This window comes from Schistocerca americana, chromosome 3 (genome assembly GCF_021461395.2).
Source record: "Schistocerca americana isolate TAMUIC-IGC-003095 chromosome 3, iqSchAmer2.1, whole genome shotgun sequence".
NCBI lineage: Eukaryota > Metazoa > Arthropoda > Insecta > Orthoptera > Acrididae > Schistocerca > Schistocerca americana.
Window position 1 is genome coordinate 880,786,108 of NC_060121.1, and position 18,023 is coordinate 880,804,130.

Genomic DNA, 18,023 nt, shown 5'->3' on the forward strand with positions numbered 1-18,023 from the left:
GTAGCTCAGCCACAGTTGTTGATACCACAAAATAAAAACTATCAACTACAAAAACTAGAATCAGACCGCCACTATCGATACCACAAAACCAACACCTGAAACAACAAAAATTGGAATCTGACTCTTCCCTTGACTTATAAAAGTCAACTACAACAGATGATACCAAAACACATACAACTACAATGACACATTGGAATCGGATACTTCCCTCGACCTACATAGGTCAACTACAACTGATGATACAAAAACACATATAGCTATGACGACACATCGGAATTGAACTTTTTCCTTGACCCATCTAGGTCAACAACAGCTCACGATACCAAAATGCATCTATGATGACAAAAACTGGAATTGGATACTTCCATTAAGCTGTATAGATCATCCACAGCTGACAATGCCAAAGAAACCTACACCTGTGATAAATAAAAGCAAACCCAGAACACATGAAAAAACCCACAAAACATCACAACTCGTGAATAATAGACCCAAAAAAAGACTACTTACCATGAACAAAATCTGGCACACTAGGTTAGCCATCCCAATCAAAATCGCGCACGCGCGCTCACACACACACACACACACACACACACACACACACACACACACACACACACACACACACACCCTAACCACCCACAACCTATCAACCCCAACCCTCAGAAACAAAAATCCGCCAACAAATAAAAACCACACAGTTAACGAAACTTGATCACACATTACAACACAAAAACAACTGCAACAAAATAGATCCTTTGTAATATAATCATAAAACAACACCCCCCCCCCCCACCAAAAGCACCTAAATCCACAAATATATCCCCCCACCCCCTAGCAACGTACGAAACCCCCTCAGCTAGCCACCCTTGGCCTGTACATCTTATTAACTGCCCTCAAAAAAATGCGAAAAATGCAATATTGCCCAGGGACGCTCTTCTGCTAGCAGTACTCATCTAAATGAGATTGCAGGTTAGGAAAGTGCCTCTTCCCCCTCCCTATGACTGATCCATTGAATTGGTACATGCCCCAGTTTCATAACTTTTTAACTCTGAACTATGATTTACAACTAAATGATAATAGACCCTCTTCCCCCACTCCCTATACAACAAAAAGAGCATCTGACACTACAGTACTCCCTTCCTCTCTATACTCTTCAATTAACCCCATCAATTACCTCTTCAGATGTCCCTCCAAAACCCTGAAAACACAATCCGCAACCCCCCCCCCCCCACACACACACACACAAAATGGCCCACCCACACCCAGGGGTTAGAGTAGGCCCGAGGTATCCTTGCCTGTGGTAAGAGGCAACTAAAAGGAGTCTCACATTTTTCGGCTTTTGTGATTTGTGCCCTGTAGGGTTTAACCGCAATTTTTCAAAATTTTCCCAAAGAGCAAGCCAATTGGGGAATGGCGCCTTACTTGGTGCATCGTGTCCATCGTGCATTGAGATCTTCAGCCCACTTCCTCATCGTTGCATTGCAATCCCGCTCATTCTCCATCTCTTGGGCGAGGACACTTTCCTGGGTGTCTCTTCCACCATGCACTATGCAGTGTCACTTTCTGTGCCGATGATGACCATGGACTTCTTTGCACCTCATATCCAGCACGGTAACCAGTCTGTCATGGTGGGGCCGCCATGTACCCTGTTGATTGTAGCCCGCTGACAACACAGGGATCATCACTCTGCTGATGCCAGTGCCGTTAACTCCCCACATATGCCAAGGAGTAGATGCCCTTCACCCTGAGGCATTGGGACTCCCGGCAATGGCCATCCTGCCAAGTGGCATTTGCTGCGGCTGGGTGGCACTTGTGGGGAGGGCCCCTGGTCTGAGTGGGTGGAATCAGGGCGGATGACTTGTCATGAAGTGTAGTACATCATCTCTTGCTGGTGTGCTGGTAGTGCACTGCCAGCAGTCTCTAAGCGGGGAAAATCTAACTTCAAAGCTAAGAAACACGACCCCAAATTGTTCCCCTCCCTGGCCACACCATGGTAGGAATGCCAGGCTAAGAATAGCAGTGAAGCTTATTCGCCCTGATACCTTGTATGTACGAGAGTTGATGGGGAATCTTTCATGTCTATGAAGTCTCAGTTTATTGTTGAGCATTTGGAGGACAAGTTTGGGGCGGTAGAGGGCTTGATCAAAATGTGCTCTGGGTCAGTTTTGATAAAAACAGCATCCTTTGCCCATTCACAGGCATTACTCGCATGTGGCAAATTGGGGGATGTTTCTGTTACCATCGCGCCCCATAACAGCTTGAATATGGTCCAGGGTATTATATTCCACAGGGACCTTCTTTTGTGGTCTGACGACAAGCTGTGTGTCAGTTTAGAGCGGTGAGGTATTCATTTTGTCCGGCGCGTCCATTGGAGTCCAAGGGATAACCAGGTTGCCTTCATCTTGGCCTTCGAGGGTTACACATTGTACGAGAAGGTCAAGGAGGTGGTCTACTGCTGTGACGTAAAGCCATATATCCCTCCCCCATTGTGGTGCTTTAAGTGCTGGAAGTTCTGCCATATGTCTTCCCGCTGTACTTCCAGCCCCAAATGTCGACATTGTGGATGTTCATCGCATCCCAATACTCCATGTGCCCCGCCTCCCACCTGTGTCAGCTGTGGAGAGTATCATTCACCTTGCTCGCCAGACTGCAGGATTTTTCAGGTAAAGAGGAAAATCATGGAATATAATACCCTGGACCGACTGACCTACACTGAAGCTAAGAGGAAATTCGAGCGCCTACATCCTGTGGCTATGACCTCCTCATATGCTGCCACTACGAGAACAGTTGTCGCCCCATCAGTTCCTCGAATTCTTGTCATCTCTCAGAACCGGGAGACTACACCTGCCCCCTTGATGGTGGGGGGCACTTTCCTTCCTGTTGCTCCCGCACCACCTACTTTGGAACCACCCCCCCCCCCCCCCCCCCCCCGCCATCAGGGATTTCAGTCCCCACTTCTGAGCCAGAGAAGTGTAAGTCTTTCATAGAGCTTCACACTCATCCTCAGTCCCGGAGACTGATTCAGTGAAGTCCTCCCAGCCAGGGAAACTCAAGGAACAGTGTGAGAAATCGAAAAAGATTACCCCCAAGGAACTGGTGGTGGCTCCCACACCACTGCTACCTACAAGCTCTGCGTCTGAGGATGCGGTGCAGATTCTGGCGTCCGCTGAGGACCTGGATCTCACCGGACCCTCAGACATAATGGATATAGGCTACTCAGGCAAAAAGTCGGCAGCAGGTAACCCTGAGGCGTAAACTGCCTCATTGAATATTCCATGCCTTCCCAGTCTCACGATGATGTCATCCTCCAGTGGAATTGCGGCGGTTTTTTCCATCGCCTGGCTGAGCTACCTCAACTGTTAAGCTTCACACCTGCTTTCTGCATTGCCCTCAAGGTAACTTGGTTCCCAGCAATGCGGACCCCCCACCTTCCGTGGCTATAAGGAATATTACAGGAACCGTAGTGACATTATCGAGTGTCAGGTGAAGTTTGCGTTTATGTCCTAAACCGTCTTTAGTGAAACTTTGCCCCTTCGAACCCCTCTTGAAGCTGTGGTTGTCAGAATACGGACAATGCAGGAAATAACTGTCTGCAATGTATATCTTCCTCGAGATGATGCAGTACCCCTGAATGTATTAGCTGCCCTGATTGATCAACTCCCTAAACGCCCATAACCCCTTGTGGGGTGACACCGAGGCACATTGTCAAAACTTTACTGTCTCGGTTTGACCTCTGCCTCTTAAATACTGAGGCTGCCACACGTTTCAGTGTGACTCGAGGTAGTTACTCGGCATTTGATTTAACAATTTGCAGCTGAGGACTTCTCCCATCTATCCATTGGAGAACGCATGACGACCTGTATGGTAGTGCCTACTTCCCCATCTTCCAGTCACTGCCCTAGCGTCAGGCCCACGGATGCCTGCCCAGATGGGCTTTAAAGAAGGCGGACTGGGAAACTTTCACTTCTGATGTCATTGTTGACTCTCCCCCACATGCTAAAATTGATGTGATGGTTGAACGGGTGACTACCACAGTCGTTTCTGCGGCAGAAAACGCGATCCCTCGCTCTTTAGGGTTCCCCCAGCAAAAGACAGTCCTTTGGTGGTCGCCTGAGGTCACCAAGACAATTTCTTAGCGCCTGTGAGCTCTACAGCGACATTAGCGGCACCCTTCCCTAGAATATCTGATAGCCTTTAAGGGGCTGCATGCCCATCTATACCAGCTTATAAAATGATGGAAACAGGTGTGTTGGGAGAGGTATGTGTTAACCATTGGGTGCCATACGTCACCTTCCCAAATCTGGACGAAGATCAGATGTCTTTTGGGTACCAGACTCCAACAGGTGTCCCTGACGTTACTACCAATGGGATGCTATGTACCGATGCAAGCACAATTGCCGAGCACTTTACTGAGCACTATGCTTGACCCTCTGTGTCGGGGAAGTACCTCCCTGCCTTTCGCACCCTCAAACGGTGGATGGAAAGGAAAGTCCTCTTGTTTACTACACATCTCAGTGAACCCTATAATGCCCCATTTATGGAGTGGGAGCTCCTCAGTGCACTTGCTCATTGCCCCGGCACAGCTCCTGGGCTGGATCGGATCCACAGTCAGATGATTATACTTCTCTCGTCTGACTACAAGTGCCATCTCCTCGTCATCTTCAACCGGATCAGGTGCGTGGTGTCTTTCCATCGCAATGGAGGGAGAGCACCATTGTTACGGTGATCAAACCCAATAAAAACCCACTTGATGTGGATAGCTATTGGCTCATCAGCCTCACTAATATTCTTCATAGCTGCAGGAACGTATGGTGTGTCGGCGGTTGGTTTGGGTCCTGGAGTTACGTGGCCTACTGGCTACATGTCAGGGCAGCTTCCGCCAGGAGCACTATACCACTGATAATCTTGTGTCCCTCGAGTCTGCCATCTCAACCGCCTTTTCCAGATGCCAACACCTTGTTGTCGTCTTTTTAGATCTATGCAAAGCATATGACACCACCTGGTAACATCATATCCTTGCCACATTATACAGGTGGGGTCTCCGAGGCCCACTTCAGATTTTTATCCAGAATTTCCTGTTGCTCTGTACTTTCCAACTTTCCATTTCCAAGTTGGTGTCTCCCGTAGTGTCCGTCTGTCCACCCCCCCCCCCCTCCCCAATCCACCCCCACCCACACCCAACAATATCCAGGAGAATGGGGTCCCGCAGGGCTCTGTATTGAGTGTATCGCTATTTTTAGTAGTGTCCATTAGTTGTCTAGCAGTAGCTGTAAGGCTGTCCGTCTCACCCTCTCTGTATGCAGACGACTTCTGCATTTTGTACTGCTCCACCAGCGCTGGTGTTGCTAAGTGGCACCTACATTGAGCTATCCACAAGGCCGACAGCTTCCAGTTCTCGGCCACTAAGTCGTGTGTCATGCACTTCTGTCGGTATCGTATTGTTCATCCAGAACCAAAACTTTACCTTCATGATGATCAACTCACTGTAGTGGAGACACACAGATTCTTAGGACTGGTTTTCAATGCTCGATTGACTTGGCTACCTCACCTTCGTCAGCTTAAGTGGAAGCGCTGGCAGCACCTCAATGACCACCTCTGCCTGAGCAGCACCAACAGGGGTGCAGTTCGCTCTATGCTGCTGCAGCTCTTCAAAGCCCTTGTTCAATCCCGCCTTGACTACGGGAGTCTGGTTTATGGTTTGGCGGCATCCTCAGTGTTGTGTGTACTGAACCCAGTGCACCACTGTGGTGTTCGCCTAGCTACGGGATTTTAGAACGAGTCCAGTGACCAGTGTCCTGGTGGAGGCCGGAGTCCCTCCATTGCAGATCCGATGTGGACAACTGCTTGCCAGTTATGTTGCACATATTTGTAGTCCTCCTGAGCATCTGAATTACCGTCTCCTTTTTCCACCCATGGCAGTTCATCTCCCTCATCAGTGACCAAGGTCAGGGCTAATGATTGCGGTTCACGTGCGATGATCCCTTCTGTCTGAACTGGAGTCGTTCCCTTTACCACCTCCCATCCAGGTCTGTCCGCATATACCTCCGTGGTGTATGCCTAGGCCGCAGATTCATCTGGACCTTTCATGTTACGCTAAGGACTCAGTTACTCCTGCCGCTCTCTGCTGTCACTTCGTCTCGATTCTTGATGTGTTCTGGGGCCCTGAAGTGGTTTACGCCTACGGCTTGATGGCTGATGGTCATGTTGGCTTCGCCTACGTCCACAGAGGACATTTTGAACAGGCTGCAGTGTATTCACTGCAGATCTGGTGGCCACCTCTCATGCACTTCAGTACATCTGTTCGTGCCCCGGGCAATCGTTTCTTCTGTGTACTGACTCTTTCAGCAGCCTGCAAGCTATCGACCAGTGCTACCCTTGCCATCCTTTTGTAGTGTCCATCCAGGAGTTGATCTATGCCCTGGACTGGTCCCATCGTTCAGTGGTGTTTGTATGGATCTCAGGACATGTCGGAATCCCAGGACACGTTGGAATCCCAGGCAACGAACTAGCCGACAGGCTGGCCAAACAGGCTATGTGGAAACCGCTTCTGGAGATGGGCATCTTGGGAACTGACCTGCGTTCTGACTTACACTGTAGGGTTCTTCGTCCTTGGGAGACGGAATGGCATAACAGTACACACAACAAACTGTGTGCCATTGAGGAGACTACAAATGTGTGGAAGTCTTCCATGCAGGCCTCTCGCAGGGAATCAGTTGTCCTCTGCCAGCTCTGCATTGGCCACACTTGGGCGACCCATGGTTACCTCCTGCGCCGTGAAGACCTGCCTGAGTTTCAGTGCAGCGCATGGTAGATAGTGGCCCATATTCTGGTGCACTGTCCTACTTTGACTGCCCAGCGACGAAATCTTGGGTTACCGGACTCGTTGCTGCTATTTTTATCTGACAACACCTCATCAGCTGATTTAATTTTACTTTTTATTTGTAAGGGTGGGTTTTATCATTTGATCTAAGTTTTAGCGCATGTCCTTTGTCCCTGTGTGTCCTCCATCCTAGTGCTTCTAGAGTGGAGGTTTTAATGTGTTGCAGAGTGGCTGGTTTCTCCTTTTTATTCTCATGGTCAGCCAGCCATGGTAATCTGCTTTGTTGTTTTAATGTCTTCATCCCGTTTCTTGCGTTTCTATGGTTTTCTTGTCCCCTTTTGTCCATGTACATGTTTGTTGCCCTTCATTGTTCTTGTGATTTTTCCTTTCATTCCGTTTTGAGTTGTCTGTCCCGTTTGTTTTATTGTGACACTTTTGGCATTGTTTTAATCGGAAAAATGGACTGAAGACCTCGTAGTTTGGTCCCTTTTCACCTCTTTTAATCCAACCAACCAACCAACCATAAACCAACCGAAGACTTACCCCTCCCATACTTTCTCTTCCCAAACTGCGATTGATCTATCTAGACCACCACCCCCAGCCCACCCAACTTACCCCTATACTTCACATATTCTGAACACACTTCCCTACAAAATGACAACAATCTAAAACCATCCTCTCACTCACTCTAGTCTCATACGCACAAAAACTGGTAGAGGAACTATAACAAAAATAATAAGTCGTCAAAACAATCTTTCTCATGGCCAACCTAGACTTCTCTAACCAGGTACCGCGTCTGATGGAGTGCCAAAGGTTATCCCTTCGGCACCGCCATATATAACAGTCCCTGGTCTGAGACACTGGTACTCTCACCAACCTCATGTTCTCCCTACACACACACACACACACTCTCTCTCTCTCTCTCTCTCTCTCTCTCTCTCTCTCTCTCTCTCTCTCTCTATATATATATATATATATATATATATATATATATATATATATATATATATATATGGTTATAATAGAGGGAAACATTCCACGTAGGAAATATATATCTAAAAACAAAGATGATGTGACTTACCAAATGAAAGTGCTGGCAGGTCGACAGACACACAAACAAACACAAACATACACACAAAATTCAAGCTTTCGCAACAAACTGTTGCCTCATCAGGAAAGAGGGAAGGAGAGGGAAAGACGAAAGGAAGTGGGTTTTAAGGGAGAGGGTAAGGAGTCATTCCAATCCCGGGAGCGGAAAGACTTACCTTAGGGGGAAAAAAGGACGGGTATACACTCGCGCACACACACACACATATCCATCCACACATATACAGACACAAGCAGACATATTTAAAGACAAAGAGTTTGAGCAGAGATGTCAGTCGAGGCAGAAGTGCAGAGGCAAAGATGTTGTTGAATGACAGGCGAGGTATGAGTGGCGGCAACTTGAAATTAGCGGAGATTGAGGCCTGGTGGATAACGGGAAGAGAGGATATATTGAAGAGCAAGTTCCCATCTCCGGAGTTCGGATTGGTTGGTGTTAGTGGGAAATATCCAGATAACCTGGACGGTGTAACACTGTGCCAAGATGTGCTGGCCGTGCACCAAGGCATGTTTAGCCACAGGGTTTTATATATATATATAAACACATACACACAAAATTCTAGCTTTCGCAACCAATGGTTGCTTCGTCAGGATAGAGGGAATGAGAGGGAAAGACGAAAGGATGTGGGTTTTAAGGGCGCCTTACTGCATGACAAACAGCAAACCAATAACACCAATTAGTTCTTCAATCACAGGCAATCCGAAATACTGTGCACTGCGACCAACAGCTTTCAGATGAACCCAATACACCACATAACACTCGGACCATATGCACACTCACCTCCAGAGGACACTGCCAACCACAACAAGATAACATCTACAAACACAACCAACTCATAAACTAAACTCCACGTCGTAATGATGTCACGCACCACAACACCCTTACGTCATGGGTCAAAGCAGACGGGTGAGATCGGATGCCTCTGTTGACCCTTAGTGGAAGAGAACGTGTGGTACCGCAATCTTCAGTATTCCCGAATGAAGGTGTAAGAGTATGCTCATTCCTGCTCATGCACAGTAATTATATTACATTAGCAGCTGGCCTAATAATTCAGAACCTATGTGTTATGAAAATAAGTTACAGAAAGAAATTTAACGCTGTACCCACAGTTAGGTAGGAAAGCAAAAATACGTTGAATTTGCCTCACAAATTAGGCGAAGTGCATGACAGTGTATTCTGATTCAAAATAAATTTGGTTAGTACTTTGACAGGTAAGTCTTGGACTAAAAGTCCAACAATCTGGGGTTCAGTCCGATTCCACCTGGGGTTGACCCACGACATCATCAATATGGGGAAAACAGCTTGTTCCAGTGAATACAACATAGTGACAGTGATGTCATATATGCACATGCCAACAAAAGTGAGCAAAAATAAAAATGACAATACTATCTCACTCCAAAAATAAAATGAAATTAACAGGACGACTGCGGGAAATTGGGAGTTTAGGGCAGGGACAAGATAAGTATAAAACAGTAAAGAAATACTGCATCATCGTAAAACAAATAATATCCAAAAAAAATTTAAATTACAGCATTTTGCTACACCAACAAAACCACAGGAATTGGACATTGTTCTTGACCTACGTAGCTCGGCCACAGCTATTGATACCAAAAAACAAGCACCTACAACTCTGAAAAGTGGGACCAAAACCCCAACACTCAAAAACCCAAATACCCCATGTTTACTACGTGAAATAAAATGCAGCCGACCTACCAAAAATAAAAAGCCATATAAAATTAGACTTGTCTCTGCACAACAAACACCGAACTAATCAGACCTAACAAAAATGCCAAATACATAAAAAAAAAACCTTTATTAACTCGCTGAAAACACATCCACAATCCATGTCGCTGCATCAGCTACCTAAACTCGAAACAACATTAGCATGATGAGAATACAAACTCAAATTAACCCAATACCACATGTTAAACTCATCACGTCCACATCCACCACCAGAGTGCACCATCAAATACAACGACATGACACCTGCAAACACAGTGCACCATAGTGACGTTACACACAACACCACCATTATGTCACGGGTCAAAGAAGATGGATGGAATCGGGCACTTCTGTTGACCTGTCCAAGGATTTTTGCCTGATAGTTATCATTTCTTTCTCCTCTGGCAACAATTTGTTTTGCCATCTGTAGATTGGAATCAGAATGGTAGGCAAGGATGAATACCTTGTTGATGCTGTGCTAAACTTATTTTCCAAAATAAGTATCTTACATCATTTGCTTGGCTTGCACGTTCTCCTGACTTGAACCCACTTGGGTAGTGCCTGTGGGATGACATGAATTACTTGGTTTACAAGACCCCTGTGGCAACCGAGGAAGACGTATGGGCTGGGGTTGCAGCTGCAGCAGGTACTAGAGGACCAGGTACTGGTGATCGTATGTACCAGAACATGATAAGGAGGTAGTGTATCTGTGCTGATGTCAGTGGTTGTCACAGTGAGCCCTGCTTGTTAGTGGACCTAGATAACAAGCAGCAGGAGTCAGAGTGCAACATGTGTTGCTGTGTTTTGCATGCAGCAGGAAAATGGTACATTTCTGGATATGAGTTCCTATGCTAATTTTAACTATCTTGGTCCCTACTAGAAGTCCTCAAAGTCTGTAAAGGGAATTTGATACATCCTATATACATTGGTTTAGATGTAGGTGCTGGGAAAATAGTCGACTTAGAACCTGTTGAAATGTGGTATGTGGAAGATAGTTTTATCATACAAGACATTATGTGGTATCAAATAATTTTAAAGTGTGTGTGTGTGTGTGTGTGTGTGTGTGTGTGTGTGTGTGTGTGTGTGTGTGTGTGTGTGTGTGTGTGCACACACGCATGTCTGACTATTGTTGACGAAGGCCTTAGTGGTCGAAAGCTATAATTGTGAGAGTCTGTCTTTTGTGCCTACCTGTGACTTAGCATCTCCGCTATACAATGAGTGGCAACTTTCCTTCTCGTAATATAATTTTAAGGTGTTACTATTATTTGTGTCTGTTGCAGATACATGGAAGAGAATCCTTTAGCTGGTGTGCAAAATGAAGAGTCTGACCTAGAAATAGAGTATGATGAAGATGGAAATCCAATTGCACCAAAGAAAAACAAAGAAATTGACCCCTTACCTCCAATAGACCATTCAACAATCAAGTATGATGACTTTGAGAAAAATTTCTATAACGTACATGAAGAAATAGAAAGGCTCACAACAGACCAAGTGGAGGATCTGAGACAAAAACTTGGAATCAAGGTAGTGTTTGTGTAACAGGCATTTAGTACTTTATATTGTTGAATAACAACTGTCTAAACATATTTGCTAAGGCTTTCAAGCCAGGCCTGGACAATATATGAACTGCTTACTGGACTCAAAGGCCAAGGCCTGACATGTATGCATCTCATCACTTATGTTTCACCCAGAACTGTAATGGGTGCATCATCAGAAATCTTTGTATTTTCTGTCACACATGCCTTCCTTTTGTATCCTACTCACAGAGACCAATTATTCATTAGTTTCTTGAAGTTCCTCTCCATACCTCTAATTCTATCTGGATTAACTTGCTTTATAATTTATGTAAAGTTGTAATTCATGTGTTTTTTATGTTTCAGTACTCCTGGTTGTTTTCAAGTCTGTGCTTTATACCACATGACTCTTAATATACCACTATCAACATTGGCTTCTTTGTTTTCTTAACAGTGTGTTAGCAAGTCATTTCAAATATGTGTTCTGTAGGTGCATGCTGTATCGGTAGAGGAGAGCTTCAACTTTCTACAGAATTTATTTTCTCAGGGCATTCTGACATTATTCCAACACTGTCCAGTGAGAGGGTATTCATGCTCGGGTAGCTTTTGCTGTAGATATACTGATGACAAAGCTGTGGGATGCATAAGTTTTACTGTTGCAGACTACTTTGGACAAAAATTTGGAACAGCAGCCCTACAGTTGGCAACATTAAAGCTGTAATTATAGTGGAAGTATGTCAAAGGTACATTCACTTCATGAAACATGGCAAAGAAAGTTTAGAACAATTTTTTTAAACATGTGACAGTACTATGAAAAGGATAAATTGCTATTCGTCATATGGGGAGGTGTTGAGTTGCAGACAGGCACATAAAAAAAAAATAAATAAATAAATGAAAAAAAAAACCTGCTAAAGTTGGCAACATACACAAATTCAAGCAAGCACAGTTCGCATATAACCACTATCTTTGGCCTCCGAGGTGGACTGCAAGCAACTGTACATGATGGGAGAAGCAATTTGGATGGTGGGGGTAAAGAGGAGGCTGGGGAGGAGAAGGGGAAGGATAGTGTTGGGTTGGGGGATGGTAAAGTACTGCACGAGGGAGCATATAGGGATGTGGTGGGGACAGGATAGGACAGCTTGGTGCATTCGGGAGGTTAGGCAAAGAGTGGGGATGAGGGAGGAAGTAGAGGAGAAGAAAAAAGACTGTGGATGTGCTGGTGGAATAGAAGGCTGTGTAGTGCTGGAGTGGGAGTGGGGCAGGCGATGGGAGGGTGAAGAACAGGGACTAAGAAAGATGGATGCCAGGGGGGTTACGGGAACATAGAATATATTGCAAGGATAGTTCCCGCCAGTACAGTTCAGAAAAGCTGGTGTCAGTAGGAAGGATCCAGAGATGGTATCGGTGGTGAAGAGTTCGTTGAAGTGAGGAACATTGTGTTGAGCAGCATGCTTAGCTAGTGGGTCATCCAGCTGCCACTCTTTGTTGGTGACCATTCAGGCAGACAGACAGCTTGCTGCTTGTTGTGCCCATCATGTAGACGCAGCACAGTGGTTGCAGCTTAGCTTGTAGATCATATGACTGCTTTCACAAATAGCCTCGCCTTAGGTGATGGCAAAGGTTATGCTTGTGACCGGACTGTAGCAGGTGGTGGTGGTGCTGGCGGTGGCGGGTGGTGGTGGCGCGGGGGGGGGGGGGTGGTAGATTTATGGGTAAGGTCTTGTATCTAGGTCTGTTGCTGGGATGTGGACCGTGAGGCAAGCGGTTGGCAGCAGAGGTGGAGTAGGGATCGATGGGGATATTGTGGAGTTTCGGTGGGTGGCGGAATACCACTGTGGAAGATGTGGGAAGTATAGTCGATAGACTATTCCTCATTTCGGGCCACAACAAGAGGTAGTCAAAACCCTGGCAGAAAATGTAATTCAGTTGCTCCAGTCCTGGGTAGCTCTGAGTGATGAAGGGAATGTTGCTTTGTGTCAGGATAATGGGACTTTGAGACATTGTGGCTGACTGAGTAGGTAAGGCACAGGATATCTGTTTTTGTACGAGGTTGGGAGGACAATTCAGTCTTTGAAGGCCTCAATGAGGCACTTTGTATAGTTGGAGGGGGACTGTTCATCACTATAGATGTGACAGCCACAGGTGGTTAGATTGTATGGAAAGGATTTCTTTGCATGGGATGGGTGGCAGCTGTCAATTTCGGGGTATTGCTGGTGTTTGGTTGGTTTGTTATGGTCGGAGGTACTGATGTACCCATCTTTCAGGTAGAAGTCAAAATCAAGGAAGTAAGTTGGCTTGATGGGCTGGATAAGACTAGGTGAAGCGATTGGAGGGAAAAGTTTTGAGATTATGGCAGAATGTGGATAGGGTGTCCTCGCCCTCAATCTAGACCATGAACGATGTCATCAGTGAATCTAAACATGGTGAGAGGTTTGGGATTCTGGTTGGTTAGGAAGGATTCCTCTAGATTGCCCACGAATAGATTGGCATTGGATGGTGCCATGCAGGTGCCCATTGCCATACCATACATTTGTTCCTAAATAATGCCTTCAAAGGAGAAATAATTGTGTGTGACGATATAATTGGTCATGGCGACTAGAAAGGAGGCTGTTGGTTTGGAATATTCTGGCATTGGGAAAGATATGTTCAATAATGGTAAGGCCATAGGCATTAGGGATGTTATGTGAAGGGAGGTGGTGCCAATAGTGATGAACAGGGCACTGTGTAGTAAAGGAACAGGGACTATGGAGAGTCAGTGGAGAAAATGATTGGTGTTTTTTATGTAGGGGAGTTTTTGTTGTTGTTGTTGTTGTGGTAGTCTTCGATCCAAAGACTGATTTGATGCAGCTCTCAATGCTACTCTATCCTGTGCAGACCTCTTCATCTCCGAGTAACTACTGCAACCTATATCCCTCTGAATCCGCTTACTGTATTCATCCCTTAGTCTCCCTCTATGATTTTTACCCCCCGCACGCTTCCCTCCAGTACTAAATTGGTGATCCCTTGATTTCTCAGAAAGTGTCCTACCAACCATTCCATTCTTTTAGTCAGGTTGTACCACAAATTTCTCTTCTCCCCAATTCTATTCAGTATCTCATCATTAGTTATGTGATTTATGCATCTAATCTCCCACATTCTTCTGTAGCACCACATTTCAAAAGCTTCTATTCTCTTCTTTTCTAAACCTTTTATTGTCCATGTTTCACCTCCGTACATGGCTATGCTACACACAAATATTTTAAGAAAGGACTTCTTGACACTTAAATCTATACTCCATGTTAATGATTTTCTCTTCATCAGAAACACTTTTCTTGCCATAGCCAGTCTATTGTTTGTATCCTTCCTACTTTGGCCATCATCCATTATTTTGCTTCCCAAATAGCAAAACTCCTTTACTACTTTAAGTGTCTCATTTCCTAATCTAATTCCCTCAGCATCACCCGATTTAATTTGACTACATTCCATTGTCCTTATTTTGCTTTTGTTGATGTTCATCTTATATCTTCCTTTCAAGACACTGTCCATTGCGTTCAACTGCTCTTCGGGGTCGTTTGTTGTCTGACAGAATTACAATGTAATCGAAAAACCTCAAAGTTTTTATTCCTCCTCCATGGAGTTTAATTCCTACCCCAATATTATTATTATTATTATTATTATTATTATTATTATTTTCTGCTTGCTCATTATACAGATTGAATAACATCGGGGATAGGCTACAATCCTGTCTCACTCCCTTCTCAACCACATCTTCTCTTTCATGCCCCTCAACTCTTATAACTGCCGTCTGGTTTCGGTACAAATTGTAAATAGCCTTTTTCTCCCTGTATCTTATCCCTGCCACCTTTCGAATTTGATACAGTGTTACAATCGACATTGTCAAAAGCTTTCTCTAAGTCTACAAATGCTACAGATGTAATTTTGCCTTTCCTTAATGTATCTTCTAAGATAAGTTGTAGGGTAAGTATTGCCTTGCATGTTCCTTTATTTCTCCAGAATCAAAATTGATCTTCCCAGAGGTTGGCTTCTACCAGTTTATCTAATCTTCTGTAAAGTATTCATGTTAGTATTTTGCATCCATGACTTATTAAACTGATAATTCAGTAATTTTCACACCTGTCAGGACCTGCTTTCTTTGGAACCGGGATTATTGTATTATTCTTGAAGTCTGAGGGTATTTTGCCTGTCTCATACATCTTGCGCACCAGATGAAAGAGTTTTGTCATGGTTGGCTCTCCCAAGGCTATCAGTAGCTCTAATGGAATGTTGTCTATTCCTGGGATCTTTTTTCAACTTGAGTCTTTCAGTGCTTTGTCAGATTCTTCATGCAGCATCATATCTCCCTTCTCATCTTCCTCTATGTGCTCGTTCATTTCCATAATATTGCCCTCAGTCAAGTACATCCTCCTTGTGTAGACCCTCTATATACTCCTTCCATTTTTCTCTTTCCCTTTTTGCTTAGGACTGGTTTTCCATCTGAGCTCTTGATATTCATACAAGTGGTTCTCTTTCCTCCAAAGGTATCTTTAATTTTCCTGTAGGCAGTATGTATGTTATCCCTAGTAATACATGCTTCTACATCCTTACATTTCTCCTCTAGCCATTTGCACTTAGCCATTTTGCACTTCCTGTCAATCTCAATTTTTAGATGTTTCGCCTGCTTCATTTATTGTGCCTTTATATTTTCTCCTTTCAGTGATTAAATTCAGTATTTCTTGTATTACCCAGGGATTTCTACTTGCCCTCGTCTTTTTACCTACTTAGTCCTCTGCTGCCTTCACTATTTCATCTCTCAAAGCTAACCATTCATCTTCTACTGTATTTCTTTCCTCTGTTCTTGTCAATCATTCCCTAATGCTCCCTCTGAAACCCTCTACAACCTCTGGTTCTCTCAGTTTATCCAGGTCCTATCTCCATAATTCTTCCCTTTTTGCAGTTTCTTCAGTTTTAATTTGCAGTTCATAATCAATAGATTGTGGTCAGAGTCCACATCTGCCCCTGCAAATGTCTTGTAGTTTAAAACCTGGTTCCTAAATCCCTGTCTGACCATTATGTAATCAATCTGAAACTTTCCGGTGTCTCCAGGTCTCTTCTGCGTATACAATTTTCTCTCATGATTCTTAAACCAAGTGTTAGCTATGATTAAGTTACGCTCTGTGCAGAATTCTACCAGGCGGCTTCCTCTTTCATTCCTTTCCCCCAGTCCATATTCACTACTTCTTTTCCTTCTCTTCCTTTTCCTACGATCAAATTCCAATCTCCTATGACTTTTAAATTTTCAGCGCTCTTAACTATCCAAATAATTTCTTTTATCTCATCATACATTTCCTCCTCATCTCCAGAGCTAGTCAGTATATAGATTTGTGCTATGTGGTGTGTGTGGGCTTTGTGTCTATCTTGGTTGCAATAATGCGTTCACTGTGCTGTTCGTAGTAACGTATCCACATACCTATTTTTTTTACTCATTATGAAACCTACTCTTGCATTACCCCTATTTGATTTGGTTTTTATAACCCTTTATTCATCTGACCAGAAGTCCTATTCCTCTTGTTACCGAACTTCACTGTTTTGCACTATATCTGATTGTAACATATCCATTTCCCTTTTTAAATTTTCTAACCTACCTGCGCGATTTGGGGATCTGACACACACACACACTGATGCGCGAATACCCGTTGTGTTTCTCCTGATAACGTCCTCCTGAGTATCCCCCCACCTGGAGATCTGACTGAGGGACTATTTTACCTCCAGAATATTTTACACAAGAGGATGTCATCATCATTTAACTATAGAGTAGAGCTGCATGCCCTGGGGCAAAATTATGGCTGTAGTTTTCCCTTGCTTTTGGCAGTTCACAGTACCAGCAACAAGCACAGCAGGGCCATTTTGGTTGATGTTACAAGGCCAGATAAGTCAATCATCCAGACTGTTGCCCCTGCAACTACTGAAAAGGCTGCTACCCCTCTTCAGGAACCACATGTTTGTCTGGTCTCTCACCAGATACCCCTTTGTTGTGGTTGCATCTAGGGTACAGCTATCTGTGTTGCTGAGGCATGCAAGCCTCTCCACCGATGACAAGGTCATGGCTTATGGGGGTAAGTTGCGGGTAATAGACTGAAGGTGTTGGTCTACGAAAGCAGAGACACTCTCAGTGGGCATAGTAACTGGCCACAATGGGCTGTCCAGGAGGCTGGGTTTGTGAACTTTAGGAAGTATGTATTAGGAGTGTTGGGAGTGGTAGGCGTAAGGAGAGAGATAAACTGAGGGGAGTAAAAATTTGAAGAGCAATTGGAAATTCTGTTGGATTTCTGTAAAGGGGTTCTGTGGCAAGGTTTCTAGGTGGAAGAATCTCACAGCTGGCAGAGTTCTTCTGCCAGGTAATTCCTGCAGTTTTAGATGACAGTGGTGGAGTCTTTGTTGGCAGGTAGGATTATAAAGTTGGGATCAGTTTTTAGGTGGTGTGTTGCTGTTTTTTCTCGGTGAGTATAAGGTTATCTTCCATGTTGAAGGATTTGAGGAATGATGGTAAGGCAAAGTTTGAGGTTAAGAAATTGTGGAATGTTAACAGGGGGGGTGGTGTGGGGACAATGAGGGTGGATGGAGGAGTGAACTGAGTCAGGCGGGTTTCAAAATTGGTTTTGAGTTGAGTCTGGTTGGTAGAATTGGTGATGAAAAAATGTTTCCACTGTAGGGACCAGCAGAAGGACAGAAAGTCTTTGACAAATCCAGATGATTGAGCTTGGAAGTAGGGCGAAAGGAAAGGCCTTTGAAGAGGACAGATACATCTATGGGACTAAGGCTTTTGGAGGGAATGTTCATGACTATGTTTGAGGTCTCTTTAGGTTCTGGATTCTGTATTGCATGG

The 18,023-nt window shown here is 44.6% G+C and overlaps 1 protein-coding gene across 2 annotated transcripts in view; it reads left to right on the forward strand.

The window, feature by feature from the left end:
• LOC124606698 (ATP-dependent RNA helicase DDX42) overlaps positions 1-18,023 on the forward strand; it is a 76,728-nt gene that overhangs the window by 3,510 nt on the left and 55,195 nt on the right. For both annotated transcript variants that reach the window (XM_047138724.1, XM_047138723.1), the window contains exon 4: positions 10,928-11,171. In XM_047138724.1, the coding sequence (XP_046994680.1) occupies positions 10,928-11,171 (244 nt within the window). The remainder of the gene's footprint in view (positions 1-10,927; positions 11,172-18,023) is intronic.